The 19,376-nt window shown below is 53.7% G+C and overlaps 2 protein-coding genes and 1 long non-coding RNA gene across 3 annotated transcripts in view; 1 reads left to right on the top strand and 2 right to left on the bottom strand.

The window, feature by feature from the left end:
* Nucleotides 1-702: 702 nt before the first annotated feature.
* LOC120410489 lies at nt 703-11,103 on the bottom strand. Its single transcript, XR_005602689.1, has 3 exons — nt 11,015-11,103; nt 3,072-3,169; nt 703-896 (listed from the first exon to the last, which is right to left on the bottom strand). It is a non-coding gene; the product is annotated as an uncharacterized LOC120410489 (long non-coding RNA).
* On the bottom strand, nt 4,452-11,106 carry SHOX2 (short stature homeobox 2). Its single transcript, XM_039557262.1, is given in 7 exon segments — nt 4,452-6,405; nt 6,408-6,513; nt 6,603-6,691; nt 6,773-6,830; nt 9,287-9,495; nt 10,547-10,771; nt 10,774-11,106. Coding segments are annotated over 7 exon segments (867 nt in total). The 5' UTR covers nt 10,811-11,106; the 3' UTR covers nt 4,452-6,262.
* Nucleotides 11,107-12,616: 1,510 nt separating this feature from the next.
* The window catches only part of RSRC1 (arginine and serine rich coiled-coil 1), a 99,256-nt gene continuing 92,496 nt past the window's right edge, over nt 12,617-19,376 (top strand). The window contains exons 1-4 of the mRNA XM_039557002.1: nt 12,617-12,684; nt 13,219-13,263; nt 13,597-13,791; nt 15,710-15,835. Of these exons, the coding sequence (XP_039412936.1) occupies nt 13,604-13,791; nt 15,710-15,835 (314 nt within the window). The 5' untranslated portion in view covers nt 12,617-12,684; nt 13,219-13,263; nt 13,597-13,603. The remainder of the gene's footprint in view (nt 12,685-13,218; nt 13,264-13,596; nt 13,792-15,709; nt 15,836-19,376) is intronic.

Genomic DNA, 19,376 nt, shown 5'->3' on the forward strand with positions numbered 1-19,376 from the left:
ATTTTCTTTAACAAAGAATATGTTTACCTTTGTCCTAAAGATTACCACATGGCCAAACACTTCCAAATCCAAATATTTCCTAAACGAGAATCTGCATAATAATTAGAACGTGTACATTAAGTGGAGGAGTGGTGAAAAAGATGTTGTGAGTGTTCACAGGGATTTTATAACGGGACCTGGGCAGCATCTCAGCTCCCAGCAGATTGCCAGGCTGGGGAAGTGCAAGCCAAGTTTCCACTGCTTAAATATTTACTCAAATGACAATGAGAGGGTGGTGAGTGTGTTGTTGTTAATAATAACAGTTTGCACACTGCTGTCTGTGCTGGGGTGCCAAACCCCCTCCTGGATCCTCTGGCACACTGGGAGGGGAGACCACCTGGGCCAGCCCCCCTCAGAATTCACTCACTAAATTAAAATGACTCCAAGGAAAGTCGTTGCGTCTCCTTCTGGTTGCTTCCAAAATGCTGATGCTTTTTCTAAGAGCGGAGCATGCAGAGACAGGGCAAGGGAGAATGGCTTCAAAGTGATAGAGGGCAGGGAGAGATGGCATATTGGAAAAAATTCTTCCCTGCGAGGGTGGTGACGCCCTGGCACAGGGTGTGGCTGCCCCTGGATCCCTGGCAGTGTCCAAGGCCAGGTTGGACAGGGCTTGGAGCAGCCTGGGATGGTGGAAGGTGTCCCTGCCCGTGGCAGGGGTGGAACGGGATGAGATGAACTTTAAGGTCCCTTCCAACCCAAGCTCTTCCATGATTCCATGATTCTATAACACACGGACAATCCTTATTTCACAAGCATTCTCTCTTGCCTGAGCTGCTCCTACAGGGGTACCCCCACCCCCGTGTGTGAGCTCCATCTGGAGTTCTCATCAGTGGTGACTGGTGGGTCGTGCTCTCCTCCTGTAAGGAAAAGAAAACAGTGGGTTGGAATTGTTGTGGAAGCAGGAATGGTGGCAGTGGCTGCCTGACACGGGAGTGATGAAATGTTTCCCCTGTCACAGAGAGCGTGGAGCTTGTCAGCATCTCCCTGGAGCTCCAGGGCACTGCAGGGGCTGGGTGAAGGAAGGTGACTGGAGGTTTAATATAGTTAATAGAGAGAGCAGAAACTCTGGGGTCAATGTGACCCTACAGCCAGTAAGTTCTGAGCAGAATTCCCATTCCACAGTGGTAGGAGACCTTCATGCACACCCAGGAAGCCAAAAGGCTCCAGTGACAGTTCTGGTGCAGGGGACACCTTGAACTGGGCATCCCAAACACCACAGCTGGATGTGGACAGCTGCTGACCAGTTTACCCACTGCACAGAAGCGCCTGGGGGTGCTTCCTGCCTCATCCAGAAGATGCAGAATCCAAGGTGGGAGTTCCAAAGAGCTGGCAGGGGGAGGGGGATGTGCAGGCACCTGCTGCTGGAGCTGCACAGAGCTGGGGATGCCCTGCAGGACCACGGTGTGACCCCACGCACGCAGGGGTGCAGCACTAGGGTGGGTGCCACGCTGCCACACGTGGGATCTCAGCCTGAAGGGTGATGCAGCTGCACTCCTGAAAGCATTGCTAAAACTGTTCTCTGTTCCCTAAATGAGCTTGAGGAAGATGTTCATAAAGCTCTGGCTCTCTGTTTTACCAACTCCAGCTTTACATCCTCGGTGCTTTCAGGGTGGCTGCAGCTGCTGAGAAAGTCAAACTGCCCCTCATTCCTTTTGGGCATTTTTACCTCCCCAATCTGGTAATTCTCTCCCAGAATTTTTCCCTGGGTGATTTTTACCTGTGTAAAAGGAGGCTGCTGAAAGCAAGTGGGTGTTTCATGAGCAGCGTGCCTGACGCACAAAGGTCATAAACCCTTTGTTATGAAGGAAAACATTCCCAAACACCTTTCCCTGAACAGAGAAAAGCTTCCCTTCACTCTCTAGGAAAAGTTGAGGCTCTGGTGAGCACAAAATGACACTGCTGGAGGAGAGGCTGGCTCTGCAGCGCAGGGCAGGAGCCGGCTGTGGGCACGGCATCGGGGATGCACATGGGGATGATTCGGCAGATTCCCGCAGATCCTGCAGGCAGCAGCGCCTGGCACGCACAGCCTTTCCACTGAACCAAAACCCGGCCTCACATCGGGAAGGGGTGGGGTTTGGGTGGCTCATTGCCTTGTCCAAGCGGGCACAGCGTCACCACAGCGCTGAGGAAGATGATGGGCATTGGTGGCTTTGCTGGTTCTACCATCAGGAACTCGGGCCAGCCCCAGAATCGGGAGGAAGTGGCAAAGCAGCACAATTGCATCCCAAAGCCCACAGTCTGCCACCAGAGCAGCGAGACTCGGGGTGCCGAAAATGCTGAGGATCTCCTTCACTCACACCAACTTAATTGCCTAAAGAACACCTGGAGAGAGGGCTGGGGGCTGGTGTAAGGTGTGAGTAGTGACAGCTCCCGTTGCTGGGAACACTGACTGGATCCTCCAGGAAAACCAGGGGCAGTGGCTGCTTGAACGCAGGAATGGTTAAAAATGAGCACAACTTTTCCAGTTCCTTGCAGAACTTTGCTGCCCACCTCAGAACCACAAAAGTGATACAGATCTGCTGCTTTTACTCCTAAACTTACGCAGGAGGTGACCTTTGAGGTGCCCTTTCACCTGCTGGCACCTCACAGTGAGGGAAATCAGGCTCAGAAATAGTGAGTGACTGAGGTTTCAAGGGCAAACAAAACAGGAACAGCCACGGAATTGGACAAGTCTCAATATTTACGGGGCAGGAAGGAGCACAGCGTGTCCTGTTAGCACAACACGTTATTTATCCCGTGGCTACCCAGCCACAGCTCACTCCAAGGGCTGGCTACCACAGGGGCTCGGGTGCTTGTCCAGTGCTGCTCCTCAGAAAGGCGACTTTGAAAGCCTAGCCTGGAATAAAGCTGAGCTGTGAGAGAACAACTCGAGACACGGCAGGTTTGTACACAGGATTTAGCGTGTTTTCATGCAGGTTTATGCACCGTGTTTTCTCCCCTTCTCCTTTCCGGCATTTTTGTGTGGAGAGCGGAGATCCATGCAGGAATCTGAGCTCCCTGTCACACATCTGTGAGCTCCCTGCCCCGCTCACCTCACTCGTGCTGCTGCAGAGAGACAACAAAATGTGGAAACTGCTCCTTCAGCCCCGCGGAATCTGCATCAGGTCCTGCTGGGAACACACCAAGGGCTCTGCGAGGACAGAAACAGGTGTTTACTCCTTCCTACAGGATTTCTTGGATCCCTTCTCCAAATCCCCTTCGCAGGCCAGCATGTCTCCATGTCAATCCCACACAAAAACTTTATCTCCAGGAAGCACAGATCGTGAGCGCTGGCTGCCTCGTGAAACACCCACAATTAAATCTTGGGAAATCGATGGGATTTTACAGAGCTTCAGACACTCTAAGAAATAAAATAGGAACAGAAGAGTCCTGGCCAACTTCTGTTGGCCTGTAGACTTATTAGGCATTCCAGTCCAAGGAAACCAGGAATGTAAGTGTTCCCGTCCAAAAACATCCCGTTAAGGCTATTTTATTTTAATCACAGCTGTGCTAAAAACCACGCAGTTCTCTTACACCATCCAATCCCTTCCCTGATAGGATGAAAGCCCATTTTTCCTGACTTTTTATTGCAACCATCTTGAAGATGGACGTGCCAAGAGCTGAGCGCAGGTGTGAGGTTCCCCTTGTACACATCCCCCAAAAACCTGCACAAGGTTGTTGGGCGACTCTACCTGAACCAGTTGTGCTTTAAGCAGAGCAGGTGGGACGTGACAAGTTTATTTGGAGGAGGGAGAGGGTGTCTGAGGCAGGTTCTGAGCCGCGGGGCTGCGATGCTCTCGTGCTCATATTAATGAACTGCCGCGTTCGGGGATCAATCGACACCACCGGTACTTTTATTGACTTTATAATTAGCAGCATCTTACTTTTGCTGGAATAAAGCCGTTTTACCTAACACAAAATCTATCATTTCCAGCTCGTTATTAGCATAGAAACGGCCGAGCTGGTTTGACTCTGGCTGCTCGCGGGCCTCGCCGGGAAGGCTCTGACTGTCCCTGTCCTTATCCCTGTCCTTATCCCTGTCCTTATCCCTGCCCATCCCGCGGGGACACCTCGGGCTCTCCCGCCGCTGCCCGCGGTGCCGCAGCCGGCCCGGGGGACCCTTCCCAAGCCGCCCCAACCTTTCCCAACCCTTCCCCGGCGAGGGGCCCGGCGGGGGCTCGGGGGGCTGCGCATCCCCCGCCAGCCCCGTCCGTCGCTCACCCCGGCGCGGCTCCTCCCGCTGGGATTTCTCGGAGCTTCCCAGCGCTCCCGGAGGAGCGGGAGGAGAATCCCGACCTGGAGGAAGCGCCCAGCCCGGAGCCCCCCGCGCCCACCGCGGGAGCGCTGGGTCGGAGCCGGCGCGGTGCGGGCTCTGCCCGGGCGCGGGGGGTCCCGATCCCCCCGGATCCCTCCGTGGAAAAGATTGCGAGTCGTTCCGCTTTCCTCGCTTTTATTACCTGAGGGAACCTGACAGAACTCGTAAAGACACAATTGCTATAGAGCTTCCGCCGGCCGGCTTGGCTGCCACAGAAAAGCCAACGCGAACGCCGCGTCCCGGTTTGTGCAGCCGAAACTCGGGAAAAACTCAGAGAAAGTGGGGGAAAAAAGAAACTCTAAACAAGCTGCGCGGAGGCGAGCGGCGCTTCCTCGTCGTGCTGAGCGCTATCGGCGTGTCGCGGTATCTACGGAGCAGAAAGAAACGTGCGAGCGCTACAGAAGGTGTGAACACGGAAAAGAAAGAACATCACCGATGGCTGGACACCGACAGTCCCGGCAGGGAGCTGGAACCGTCCCCCGAACCGTCCCCCCTTCAGTCAATAGGTCGCAAAGTGTCTTAAATTCATTACTTGGCACTTATTGAAATTCGTGACGTCGAAAATGGATTAAAAAAGGTGAAGCAAACCTGAGTGAAACAAAATATATTGTACTGACAACAAATGCAATGAGATAACAGCATCTTGCTTTCTTTTTTTTTTTTTCTTTTTCTTTTTTAAATAACTTAAAATACACTAGAAAAAATATGGTCAATATAAATAATTTTGTTTTCATGGAGAACAAATAGATACAAAGCCCGTCCATACCAAAGTTCGCGTAGAAGAGCTTTCCCCCTGTCTTGGCAATAAGCATGAGGGTCTGATGACAAAATCTGGGATAACAATCACTGACTGCAGGGTACCCCAGGTTAAATAGCTATACGTCTCTCAAATAATAATAATCATAACCAAAAAAATCACAAGATTACGTGAATAGATACACCTTTATGAGATAAAATGTAAATGTTTGACAGTCAACTATCAATTCACAAGTTATAGCCAAAATAAACTTTGTTCGTGTGTATCAACATATTTTACATGTACCCAGTACCTCTTATCGGAATTTGCCGTGGTGTCAAGTGGTGGTTGGGAATTAAATACTCTCTCTTTTTTTTCCCCTTCTTTCTTATTTTTTCATTTACTTTTGCCCTCAGGACAGGAGAGACCCGGCAAAGGGAAGCAAACTCCGCTCTCCTGGCGCTTTCCGCTCCCTTTTATTTCAGAGGTGGGACAGCAAACGACCAACAAAGATTTAAGAGTGGAAAAGGTAGCGCTTGATCTCCCTCTCTCTGCCTGCTTCCCTCCAAGATTAAAGGAGAAAGAACCCAGCCACTTTTGTTTGTTTGGTTTTGTGGTTGTCTTGTTTTTTTTTCTACTAAAGATGAGGGTGAAGTGCAAGTGAATCAAAGGACTCCATCAATGAAATACAAATACATGCAACCCGGAATGCTGCTGGAGGAAGTATCCCGGACAGTTTCCCATTAGAAATTCGCAGAGAAATCACTGTCTTTTTTTTTTTTTTTTTTTTTGTCTTTTTAATTTTTTTTCCCGTTCGTCGTCGTCTTTCTCTCTTCTTTTTTTTTTTTTTCTTTTTTTTTCTTTTTTGTCGCTATTCCAGACGTGGTTGTTAAACTCAAGTATCTGATGCAACGTGAAAGGAGGCCCGCCTCTCTTATCAAATTTCTTGTATTAAAGTGAACTTCGCAGAAAAAGGTCAGTTTCAAAACCTGTGAACTTCCCAGCTGCGCGTCCTCTAATTCCTTAAATAAGTATATATCTCCCGTCCGTTTCTCCTCTCCCTCGTTTCTTTCTTTTTTTTTTTTTCTTTTTAACTCTTTTTTCCCTTTTTTTTTCTTCGTTTTTTCTTTTTTTTTTTCCTTGCCAAAAAAAAAAAAAAAAAAGAAAAAGAAAAAAAAAAAGAAGAAGCGCGGTCACAGCCCCAGGGCGGCGGCGTGTTTCTTGGCCTTCAGGCGGAGGTCGGCGATGCTGGAATTCTTGCTGGTGGTCTTGGCGGCGGCGGCGGCGGCCACCACGGAGGCGGCGGAGGCGGACTCGGCCAGGGTGGCCAGCGGAGCCCGAAGGGGGGCGCGGGGAACATCATGTAGGGGGCGTGGGCCAGGTGCGGGTGCAGGTGATGGTGCGCGTGGGCCACGGCGCTGTCCAGCTGCAGCTGCGCCTGCACCTGCGGGGACAACGGGAGGGCCCGTGGGGCCGTGTCACCGCCCGGAGCCGCCCGGCCGCCCGCCCGGCCGCCCGCCCGCGCCCACTTGCCTGCTGGAAGGGCATCCTCAGCGCGCCCACGTTCACGTAGGGAGCCACCCGGCAGGCCTCGAACTGGGTGGCGGCGCCGATCAGCACCCCTGGGGAGGGAGGCAGCGGCGGGGTCAGCGCCGGGACCCCCCGCGCGTGTCCGAGGCGCGCCCCCGCCCCCGCCCCGCTACCTTTGTGCAGTTGGTTCTCCTGCTTTCGGCACTTGGCTCGGCGGTTCTGGAACCACACCTGCGGGGAGGGGGACACGGGGTCACGGCCGCGCTGCCGCCGCCGGGAGGGGCAGACCTCAAATAAACCCGCCGAGAATAACAACAGCAGCAGCAATAACAATAATCATAATTATGAGAATAATAATAAAATTCCCAAGCCCCACAACCCCGCAGACAAAGACGCCCGGGTGCGCTCCTCCCCCCCCCCCCCCCGGGCAGCGCCCGCTGCCGAGCTCCGACGGGCAAAAGGAAAAGAGCCAAACCCCCCGAAAATCGCCACGCGCGGAGTGCACGCCCCAGGGAAATGATCTCCCGGGCCCCGGGCTCCTCTTTCCACATCAGACTCCCAAAAGGCTAGAATCGCCCCTGATATCCAACACTAACGGCCGATAATGGCCCGAGAAGCTCGTGCTCATTAATAAATAAATTAATTAGCTTTCTCTTGCAGAAAAACTCAACAACAACTGAACAACTGAGTTTAATGACTTTTTTTCTTATTTTCTTTTTTTTTTTTTTTTTTTTGTGGGGGGTGGAGGAGAATTACGGCCCTAAAACCTTCACTACAAAGAAGTTTCGAATGTCTCTGTTCAGTGGAGTGTAGCACAGAAGGGGAATAATTATCTCATTATCATCATAATCTAATTTGCTTGCACCGAAGAGGCTGCCCCGTTAGACAAGAACACACTTTTAATATTGGAAATGGAATCGTTAAAATAAATTCCCAGCCTTAAGTTCTGCTGGCTTTGGGAAAGGAGGGAGGGAAAGGGGGAGAGCCGGTGTTAAAACGTCTCTGTATTAAACCAGGGCTCTGCAGCGCATCCCAGCAGCCACATCGACCAAGGAATCCTTTCCCCACGGCCAGGGGAAAAAAAAAAAAGAAAAGAAAAAAAAAAGAAGAAGAAAAAAAGAGATAAAAATTGCATTTTTTGAGGTCTTACTCGAAGAGACGAATATAAACGGGAATTTCTCCCGCCCTGTCATTTTCTCCAGCCAAGGAAAATCTGCCCAAGAGCCACGTTCGCCCTCAGCCCTCCCGTGGAAACGCGCCTTCCGTCATTTACAAATTAGAGCAGATACGAGGCAAAATATTATTGAAAAGCGGTTTTTTTTTTTACCGGGAGGATTTCTAGGGAATGGGTTTAATCTATGTAAATCTCCGAAAGTTATTATGCACCCTGCGATTTGGCATCATGGGAGCGCGGATTATGCGCCGCCGCCGCCTCCTTTGTCGAGCACCTCCCTGCTCCATTTTCCACAGCCAACAACTTTTTGCCTTGGTTTTGTTAAGGTTTGGTGAACAGAAACAAAAAATAAATTTAAAAAAACCCCCACGAACAAACACAAACAATTAAAAACCAACCAACCAAAAACCAACCAAGCAACCAGAAAAATAAAAGCAACCAAAAAAAAAAAAAAAAAGGGGGGGGGGGAAGAGAGGGAAAATGAAGACTTTTTTTAAATTATTTTTATTTTTTTTTTCGTGGTTCAGGCTCTGACAAAAGCTGCTCGTTTTGAGTTTTTCGGCTCCCCGTGCCGGCTCTGCCTCTGTCCTTACAACCTTACACGATGCAGGGAAACCCCCCGAGGACGGAGCGCATACTTGGGTGCAGATGGTGCCTGCGAGCACAAAGATTGAGGGGGAGTATCTGTTACAGCGAGACTTTCTACCAGCTGCAGATGTTCGGGGCCTAGAACTGCTCCATGTGTTCAAACAAATAATGACCATCATTTTCTCTTCTTTTATTTTCAGAACGGAAATACACCGGAGCAGCTACATTTGTTCTCATTTGAGGGATCCCCTTCCTCCCCGCTCCTCAGCTCATCCCGACAAAACTCGCAGAAAGCAGCCCAGGAACACGTTTGGAAAAAACTTTGGGAGGGTGCAAAGCGCAGGTTAAATCCAGAGAAGCCGCGGCTTCCCGGGAGGGGAGAAAGCTCAAAATATCCCGGGTTTATCCCAGACTTTCTGTATTTCTTAAACCCGAACAAAGCACCTCGCTCAGTTCTCCTGCCGTTTCAACATTTAAGAACTACGAGGAGAAACGGACTGAAAATAAATCTATTCTTGTTTCACTTCGCGGTTCCTAATTCAGTTTATGGTCGCGACATCCATGAAGGGAATCGGTGCGTCCATGGATGAGCCGGGCAGCGGGGACCGGGAACGCAGCCCCCGCCAGCCCCGGAGCCACGGGAGCGGCTGCCGAGGCAGGATGGAATAACCGCGGAGCTGGGATAAAACACGGCCGAACGAAGGGCTGGGGACACGCGGGGAGACAAACGCCGGGGAGGCAAAGCCCTGCGGGGCCGTTCGCAGGTTTGCTGGGTGAAGTTGGGCGCCGGGGAGCTGACTCCTCTCCCTGACAGAAGGATGGGGCTCTTCCCCATCATCTTCCCGGCTCTCCCACAGCTGCCCCTTCCCCCGAGCACACGCACCCACGCGGGCGGACACCCACGCGGCCCCGCAGCTTCGGCTACCTGCACCCTGGCCTCGGAGAGCCCCAGCCGCTGGCTCAGCTCCTCCCGCATGAACGCGTCCGGGTAGTGGGTCTCGTCGAAAAGCCTTTCCAGCTCGTTCAGCTGCTCCAGGGTGAAATTCGTCCGGCTCCTCCTCTGCTTGATTTTCGTCTGCCCTTCGTCTTCCATCGCTTTCGCATCCTCCTTGCGCTCCTTCAGCTCTGGGGACACTGGGCACGACACAGCAGTCAGAGCGGCGGGGCCGGCACGCCGGGGCCGGGGGCACCGGTGCTCGCCCCGCTCTCGCCGCTCCCGGCGGCCGGGGGATGCGGACGGGAGCCCCCCGGGGCCGGGGCAGCCGGGAGCGGGGCCTGTGCGCCCGGGCCGCGCTAGGCCGCCTCGGCCGCTGCCGTTCCGGGCTCCGCCGCTGCCTCCGGTAACCGCTGGCGGGGAGAACGGGGTCCGCACCGAGCCCTCCCCTCCGGCCCCGCCGCGCCCCCGGGGGATGCGCAGCAACAGGTCCCCGGAGCCTCCGCCGGCCGCCGCGGCCCCTCCGCGCCCCGCGCTCCCGCGGGATTCGTTTTTCCTTGGTCAATTTTCGGCCGGAGACGCGCCCCGGGCCGGAGCGCGGGCCCCCGCACCGACCCCCGCGGGGCCGCCCGGCCCGGTCCTGCCCCGGCCGCGGCTCCCCCGCGGCACCGATTGCCTTTTTCCAGGCATCCGTTCCAGGGATGCTCCGGGCGCTCCGCCGGTCCGAACAAAAGGGCGGCAGCGACCCGCGGGTCCCCGCAGCCACGGGCACGGGCCCGGCCGCCTCCCGCAGCGCCCGAGAGCGGCGGGCGGCCCCGGTACCGGCCCCGCGGTACCGCGCGGAACACCCGCGGGGCGGATCTGCTGGGAGCCCCGGGGCCGAGCGTGGGCAGCGCGGCCCGGCCCCACGCGGGTCTACGCACCCGGAGCCGCGGGGAACGAACGGGCCCGCGGGGCCGGGCTTTCGTTGGCGGCGCGGCTTCCCGTGGGATGCCGAACGGGAACAAGATCGCGTTCTGAGCAAGTTAAATCCGGGTTCAAATATTTTAATCTAAAAACTTCGAGGCTGGCCGCGGATCTCCCGTGGCTGGGAGAGCCCGGGCAGCCGCCCATCACCGCCGGGCACAGCCTCCCCGCCAGCCCCAGTCCACCCGCGACCGCGGGCCGCTCCGCGCGTACCGACCCCGACGGGGGAAGGGGAGGAAGGGGAAAGGGAACGGGAGAAGGGGGAGCCCGCGGTGCCGCCGTTACCGTCGCTGAGCTTGGGGGTGGCCGCCTCGGCCGCTCTCTCGGCGGCGGCGTCGGGCTCCCGCTGCGGGGAGCGCCCGGCCGGCCGCGCCGCGGGGCTGCCCGTGTCCTCCCGGCCCGGCTCCGCCGCCGCCCCGCCGGGCTCCCGCGGGCCGCCGCCGCCGCGCAGGGGCCCGCTCTCCAGCACCTCGCGGTAGGTGATGAGCTCCTTCTTCTCCTTGGCTTTGGATCAAACGACTTGGAGACAAACGCCGTCAGCTCCTCCATGGCTCAGGGGCGCGCTGCCCCGGCTCCCCGGGCGGGCATCCACGGGGCGGGGAGGTGGCGGCGGCGCCCCGGGCCGTGCCGTGCCGAGCCGGGCCGGGCCGTGCCGCCCGACGTGCAGGGCTCCCGGGGTCTGATAGCGACGCCGCGATTGAAGTGGCACTATTTATACTTTGCAAAGCCGGCCCCTTGTTCCCGGCGAATTACCTCCCCTCGGAGCTCTGAATGGACCCCTTCCTTCCTCCCTTCCTTCCTCCCGTCCTTGCCGGTCGCCCGCCCGCCGCGGGGCACTGCGGCCACGGCACCGCCCGCCCGCCGCGCGCTGCGCCCTAATTAATTTAATTAGGCGCGGGACCGTGTGCGAGGTCCCGGGCGAGCGCGACGCGGAGAGGGGCCGGGGCGGCGGGGGAGTGGCCACCGGGACGCGCGGGGGGGCGGCGGGGGGCGCGCAGGCTCCGCGCACCGCCCCGCGTGGGTCGGGTCAGCCCCGCAGCCCGCGGGCACAGCGAACCGGAGCGGCCCCGCCGCGGCAGCGGCCCCGCGGGAGCCGCAAAAGTTCCCCCGTGGGCGCCCGAATCCCCCGAATAAACGAGGGGGTAATTGACAGAGAGAAACGCGGCCGCGTCAGGAGCGGGCGCGCATCGAGGCGTCAGATTAGAGCCAAACACGCCAATATTGCTAATATTGTTTTCCCTTTGTTTTTTTTAAATCCCATCACGGAGCACTTCTGTTGACGGAACTCGCCTCTCTTCCACCTTTGCTAAATTCTAATAAATTATTCAGAATTGTTTAACTCTTGCCTGTGTATCGATTTTTCATTGACCTTTGGGGCGATGACTTCACATAACGGAGCGGTTATTTACCGGGGCAGGTTCGGTACCGGGGGTGGCATTAGCGTTTATTCAGAGCCGCTCACACGCGACCCCGCCGCGACAGGAGCGAGCCCCGGTCCCTCCGCTCCAGGGCCCGCGCGGGGCGTTCTCGATCCCAGGGACATCGGGCACCGGGGGATTCGGTGTGACCGACCCCGCCGCGGCTGCCGACCCGGTGGGTGACCCTCATGAGCCCCTCCGCCCTGACATTTCGTTTACCCCCACGCGCGTTTCGCGATTCCCGTGGCGGGGAGCGCGTGTTCGGGAGCTCGCGTTAAACGAATCAAATTCGGTGAAAAATCGAATTAAGTGAAGTGATTAAATCGTTCTGTCATATTTCTGGTCGTTGCCCGGCGGGTCCCCGCTCGGTCCGTGCCCAGCCGCGCCCGGCGCGCTCCGTCCCGCGGGCACGGCCGCGGTGCCCACGCCGCGCGTGGAGAGCTGTCCCTCCGCCCGCGGGGGCGGCTCTCGGTGCCATAAAACACCGACCCTCCTTTAACTCTTCGAGACGGAACGAAATCCCCTCCGTGCCGCCGTCCCCGCGCGGTCCCCGTCACCCGCGGCGGGACACGGAGCGCGGCGGGACACGCGCTGTGCCCGTGGGTCGCCGCGTTGGTCGCCGTGTTGGGCACGGTGCAGACAGCGCTCCGTGGGCTCTGCGACCCCCTGGGCAGCGGGACCCCGACCCCGGAATCACCCACGCTCCCCTCCTGCCCGACACCCGCGGCGTGTCACGCCGTGCGCCCGTGGGTCATCGCGTTGGTCACCGTGTTGGGCACGGTGCAGACGGGCTCCGTGGGCTCTGCATCCCCCCGTGGGCAGCGGGACCCCGGCCCCGGCCCGGCCCCGGCCCCCGCCCGTCCCGCGTGGGCGTTCGCCGGCGCGCCGCATCCATGGCTCGGCGCTCGCTGTGGCCGCCTGGCCGCGCTCGGCGGTGGATTGGCGCTGCCTGCCCGCCGCCCCGGAAGGCGCTGGGCTCGAACAGGGGCCGCGGAGGCGCCGCAGGTACGGGGACAGAGGGACAGGGGGACAGGGGGACAGGGGGACACGGGGACACGGCGGGACCGGCCCCCAGGGCACGGCAGGCGGGGATCGGCGGCCGCTGCCGGGGCCGGGTGTGCCCAGCGGCCGCGCGGCCTCCGGTGCGGGCTGTGCGCGGGGCAGCGCCGGCCGCGCACGTGGAGCCCCGCGCGGGGGTGTCCCGGTCCCCCGGGAGGTGCCGAGCAGCCGGGATGCGCGGGCTCCGTGGGACGGAGTGCGTGGAGCTGCTGTTCTGCGGGCAGCGAGCGAGCAGTGTTATTTCTGCTGTGAAATCCCGGTGCTCGGGGCCTGTCCCGGTCCGCACTGCGCTGCTGGGACAGTCCGGGAATTCTCCTGGCGGCAGATGCCGTGTTCAGGACGTGCCGTTTTCCAGGAGGGTGTTTCTTTCAGTCCTGACTCGTGCTTGCTGCGGCTCCCCGGCCCTGGCTCCAGGCGGTCCTTGGGAGGGAGGAATTTCTGTGTCCTTAATGGTGAATTTTTCCTTTGTTCTGCTCCCAGGCTCTCCCCGGTGGATCAGGAGGTGCTGCCTCGGTGGCCAAAAGTGTGAGGAAGGGCAAAAGTTTGGCTGGAGAAAATGAGCAAGTTGAACCCGTCTGTGCTGGGAAGAGGAGGAGCAGGGAAGGGAACGGAGCTGGAGCCCCAGGAGCGGCTGAGGGAGCTGGGAAAGGGGCTCAGCCTGGAGCAAAGGAGGCTCAGGGGGGACCTTGTGGCTCTGCACAAGTCCCTGACAGGAGGGGGCAGCCGGGGGGGGTCGGGCTCTGCTCCCAGGGAACAGGGACAGGAGGAGAGGGACACACGTATTTTGATATAAATATAAACCAGCACAATGCAGACATGAGCCCTTCTCACAGCTGGGAATGTTTGGGTTTTGTGCAGATTGAAGATGGGCCGCCGCTCCTCGGACACGGAGGAGGAGAGCAGGAGCAGGAGGAAGAAGAAGCACCGCAGGCGCTCCTCCTCCAGCAGCTCCTCGGACAGCAGGACCTACAGCCGGAAAAAATCGGGGAGGAAATCCAGGTCGAGGTCGCGGTCTCGGGATCTCCAGTCTTGGACCCATTCCTATGAGAAAAGGTGCATTTGGAGGAGTTTTTAGAAACTGAGCTCTTTTATATTACGGCAGAAAGCTGGAAGTGTTTGAATCCCATGGGTTGGAATTTTGTAGCACAGATTGTTCTGAACCTTGGAAGGTGTGAGAATGTTTTCATTTCCATCAAAATAAAAGCCTAAACCCACCACTGTGACCAGAAATACCCACACCTCCTTCCCCCCACAGGAGCAGTAGAGCAGGGCATGTGCAGACCCAAAGGTGACTTGTGCTTTAAACCAGAGAAACCCCAGCCAGCTGAAATAGCTCTTCCTTTCTTCTCCCAGCAGGGACACCTTCCCCTATCCCAGGCTGCTCCCAGCCCCAATGTCCAGCCTGGCCTTGGGCACTGCCAGGGATCCAGGGGCAGCCAGAGGCAGCTGCTCTGGGCTCCCTGTGCCAGGGCCTGCCCACCCTCCCAGGGAACAATTCCTTCCCAGTCTCCCATCCATCCCAGCCCTCTGGCACTGGGAAGCCATTCCCTGTGTCCTGTCCCTCCATGCCTTGTCCCCAGTCCCTCTGCAGCTCTCCTGGAGCCCCTTTAGGCCCTGGAGGGGGCTCTGAGCTCTCCCTGGATCCGTCTCCTCTCCAGGTGAGCACCCCCAGCTCTCCCAGCCTGGCTCCAGAGCAGAGGGGCTCCAGCCCTGGAGCAGCTCTGTGGCCCCATCCTGGTTGTCTCAGTCTGGCTTGTGGTGGTGAATTTATTAGGAAGTGGAGCTGGAAAACTCTCCTGGTGTCCAGCTGCCCTGTAAATCCTGTAGGAAATGCTCCTGACAAACCTTCCTGTAGTGGCTGCAGGGTGTGGCGAGGAGGGACCAGTTGGGTACTTGTGGGGGCTTCCTCAGGGATTTATTCCCAGCCCTTTGTCCTCCTGAGGATCTCCATCCTCCCTGAGGGCCAGCGCAGGGTGCCCTGGGCTGTGATCCCAGCCGTGTGCAGTCTGAATCCCGTTAGCCCAGCGCAGGCGTGGCCAGCTCCCAGGGAAACCAGAGGGGGACTGGGGGCTGGATGGAGACCAGTGCACTTAAACTGCATCAAGGAAAGGTCCAGGGCTCTGCTCTTAGGGTCTTGGCTTTGCCCTTGGAGTAGGGCATTTGCTCCTGGTAGTTCAGTCCATGTTCCAGGCTGGGGTCCCCCTGGATTTATCCCTGACCCTCAGGAATCAAAGGCAGCAGTTTCTAGAATTCCTGTCCTTCATCTAGCAGGAACATCACATTCCCTTTCCAGGTGCAGCCCTGTTCTTCAGCAGTTAGCCTGTATTTTCCAGTACTCCATCTCCTGCAGCCCCTTTCCCTTATGCTGGATAATCTCTGAGCACATCCTGAATTCCGGAAGTGTTTCCTTGGTGTTACATTTTAATATTAATCACACGTAAAGGTCAAAAATAGGGGGGATTGTAACTGTTAATTAGTTAACTATTGGGGAGTTGGAGAGGAAATGTTCCAAATGAAGATTTGGAACATCTCCCCCCTCCCAGTTTTGGATTTAGTATGATTTCTTCCACCTTTCTCCTTGGTGTGTAAGAATTTATTCTTTGAATAAACAAAACTGGGAGGGAGAGGAAAGGAAGATACCCTTTTGATTCCTGATTGGACTCAGGAGGGCACTGCCCTTAAATGAACTCAAATGAAATAAATTAACACTGATTACTAATTGTACTTAAAGAAAGCCCCAGGCAGCCTCCCTTTCTTGCCTGGGCTGGGGATTTTGGAGGATCGTCTCCTTAGGGCAGCAGTGTCCATGGGAATGTGAGCTACTTGTTACAGGGGAATAGTAGGAGTTGAGGCTTCTGGAGCACCCTACAACCCCCCCCCAGGTTTGTAGACGTTTTCTCAGGAATTGTTAGGGGTTTGTCCCTGTTTAGGGTTTTGGTGAGTGCCACACTCACCCCTGGCTCTGTTGCAGGCGCAGACACAGATCCAGCAGCAGCTCTTCCTACGGCTCCAGGAGGAAGCGCAGCCGGAGCCGCTCCAGGGGCAGAGGCAAATCCTACAGGTCCCAAAGGTCCAGGTCAAAAAGTAGAACCAGGAGGTAAGGCTCTTGCCCAGGAAAAAGCAGTGTTATTTCTGCTGTGAAAACATTCCTGTGAAGCCCTGACATAATTACTGAGCTTGGAATAAATGGAAATAATGGCTGCAAGTGATGGTCTAAACCACACATCCCTTGAAACTTCCTAGTTTGGGATCTCTGGAGTGCTTTGCATGCACTAAATGTATGTTTCAGTTACCCTGGTGAAACAATTTTGAAGATAAGCTATTTATTTTGCATTTGATTCAAACAAAAAAAAAAAAACATTAATAGGGTCTCTTGGCTTCATAGAATCATTTGGAAATATCTTGTGGATGTTTTTTGCTTCCTGCTTTCCATAACTCCCACACATAACACTTGCTCCCTGAAGTTCAGAATAAACTGAGTTTCTCATCTGTGTTTCTCTTGGAAAAGGATGAGTATTTAGATATGCAATCCTTTATTAATGTTTAAGGATGTCTTCAGTGAATTTTTGCACACGTTGGTTTGGGACAAACAAGTATTTCACAATTTAAATATTTAAATCCTAATGAGAAGTTGCAAAAGGTATTATAAAATCTGCTTTTCTTCTTTAATTAAAAGAAGCTCAAGTTGTGTTTGTGTGTGTTTTTAATTAAGAAGTTTAACTGAAGTTTATCCTGGATACCAGGTTTGCCATTAGCATTTTCTAGTGGTTTTAAATTAATTATCGAGTGCATCAGGCAGGTCAAAGCTGTTTGGGTGTGTATTTACAAATCTTCAGCCAGGTGATTTTGTGTGCCTGCACTAAGAATTTGTTAAACCTGTGATTTCCAAATCCAAACCAGGAGAGCTGTTGCCTCTAAATGTTGAAAAATTGTTGGTGGAAGATGTGAATATTCCCCTTTCTCTTATTTGTGCTGTGCCATGACTTATTCCCAGCTGTTCATTGGAAGAGTTGCCCAGACCCTTTCTTGCTGCAGTGCCTTTGTAGAAGAAATTTGATTATTTAAACAGCCTGACCTCTCTTGGAGTGTCCTCCCCATCGGAGCTGTACAGATAATCTGTGAATATCCACTTTTTCCCCTAAGAAAATCAGTTTGAACCCCCAGAAATGTCAGAAGAATGAGGTGAAATTGAAGGTTTTTCAGCATATCACATATTCAGTGTTAGGAAATGGGATTTTATTATAATAAATATAAATTCCAGTTCCCATTAGCTATGGTTTAATGTCCATAAAATAATATAGAAAAAACAGAAATTGCAGATCTCACTACCTATGCTCTAGTGGTCATCTTTTCTATAGGGGTTTGATTTTAATCATGGTTACAATATATGGAAATTAGGCACCTAAAAACTTGAAAAACATGGCTATGGCTAGAAAATATGTGTATCAGGTATGTTATGTATCAGGTATTTTATGTATCAAATCCTTTATGCATCAGCTGTGCAGCACTAGAGGGGGAGAGCTGCCCATTCCTTTAAATGCTGGTCCTATTCACACACACTGAGGGAAAATACTGATAAATAGCACCCTAAATGATCCCAGAAGAGTCCAAAAGCTTAAAATCAAGCCCAGCAGGACACATTCTATCCTTTATTGTAATTTTTCCAGGTCTGCTGGTAATGTTTCACTGAGCAGCTGTGGATTAATCTGATTTTGGGGAGTTAAACCTTGGTTTAGCACAAAGCTGCTTCTTGGGGCCTGTGCTTGCCCTGGTTGTCAGTGCTGAGCTCTTGCAGTGATGCCAAATAATCCCTTGTCTGCCTCAAAGTCACTCAATCCAAGGGCTCACCAGCTTTCCAAGGACTTTAGGATTCCTCAGAAGGAAGAGATCATGGGGGAAAGAAGGAATGTGATGGAGGGGTAGAAAAAGTAAACCTAAAAATAAAAATGGTGGGAAAAGGTGATTGAGGACTGGGGTTCTGTGTCTCTTCCCGTGCATGACCTGGGGCAGGTGTGGAGGAGGGAAGGGAGGAGCTGCCAGGGCCCAGGGGTACCAAAGGAGATGGTTCCTATGGATGAGGAATGGAGCTGGGGCAGCCTGTGGATCCCAGAAGTGGGAATGGATTAAAAAGGCAAGTGGACAAGGAAAGTCCACTCAAAGCTGGTAAATGCACAGACAGTGTTTGTCTTGGGAAATGTGTGTATTTGTGGTGCTGACATGGAATTTTCATGAATTCCGTCTGTAATTCCCAATTTTTTTTGTTCAGGGTGGGACAACTTACTTTCCTGTGACTTTTCACGTGGAGAAGCCACTTGTAAATAATTAATGAAAGGACCCAGAGTAACTCAGGCAGCCCCTTGTGTTCCTGCAGTAAGGAATGTATTATCCAGAGAAATATTCCTGGTGATCTCCAACTTCTGGATGGCCAGGGGAGGGAGGAAAAGCTGCTGCCCCACCTGGAAAGCAGCAGGAAAGGGAAGATCAGCCCTGTGTTTGTAACCCTCCTGCTGCACCTGCAGGGGATTATCCCAGTTAGGAGCTGAGCAAATGCCATTTTAAAATTTCATTTTATTTACTGTGAGTCTGACTCTAGAAAATTACCTTCATGTTGGAAGTTAAGGTCTGTTACATGGTCTCTTTAAATCCCTGGAATTGTTTTTGGTATAAATCATGCAGGTGGCACAGATTCTGGATCCTCTACCATCTTTTCTTCCCACAATCCCTTACCAGCTCTTAATTTGTTTCTCAGGGTAGTGAAGGTGTTGTTAAAAGTAATGTATTTTTTAAATAACTTCTCTAACAGAGGTGTTTTATTTGAGCAGGTGATTTACAGATCTCCAGCAGTGCAAAACACTGAGATAGATCAAGTTTTGTTTTGAAAAGTTGGATTTTTGTAATGACACGTGTAAGATATTTTAAATAGGTGTTGTTTGTAACCTAAACTGATTTTTTGTGCTTTATTTGAGCAGATAAGGAAACTTGTGCATATTATGATTGTTTTATTTTAGATGCATTTTTAGAGTGAAAAAAGTGCAGCTTCCCAGTAATGGTTGTGTTTCATTTGAGAAGCTAAAGGAACTTGTGCATATGTTGACTATTTTATTTTAGATGCAGTTTTAGGGTGAAAAAAGTGGGGCTCCCCAGTATTGCCTGTACTTTATTGGAGAGGATGAAGAAACTCGTGCATTATTATCACTACTTTGTTTTAGATGCATTTCTGGAGTTAAAAAAGTGGAGCTTCCCAGAAACGGTTGTGTTTTATTTGAGTGGATAAGGAAACTTGTGCATGTTATAACTATTCTGTTTTAGATGAATTTTTAAAGTCAAAAAAGTGGAGCTTCCCAGTAATGCTATAAATTCCAAGCTGTCCTACAGCGAGGGAGTACAATGCAAATACGACTTAATAAGATCACAAACTGAATTTCAGCAGAAACAACCAAGATTTACATTAAATTAGGAATTTTAAAACCGATTTAGTTTGTTTTACTGAGCATTTGCTTAATAACATTTCGCCTCCTTGCAATCTTTTTAAAGCCAATAATTCGTCTGTGAAGCGCAGGCACATCCTCCTGTGGAAAAATTGGAAGCAACAGCTCCCAGCTCTGCAACCACACATCCAGAGCTGGAAAGGAATATTT

The sequence above is a fragment of the Corvus cornix genome, chromosome 9 (assembly GCF_000738735.6).
Source record: "Corvus cornix cornix isolate S_Up_H32 chromosome 9, ASM73873v5, whole genome shotgun sequence".
Taxonomy (NCBI): Eukaryota; Metazoa; Chordata; class Aves; order Passeriformes; family Corvidae; genus Corvus; species Corvus cornix.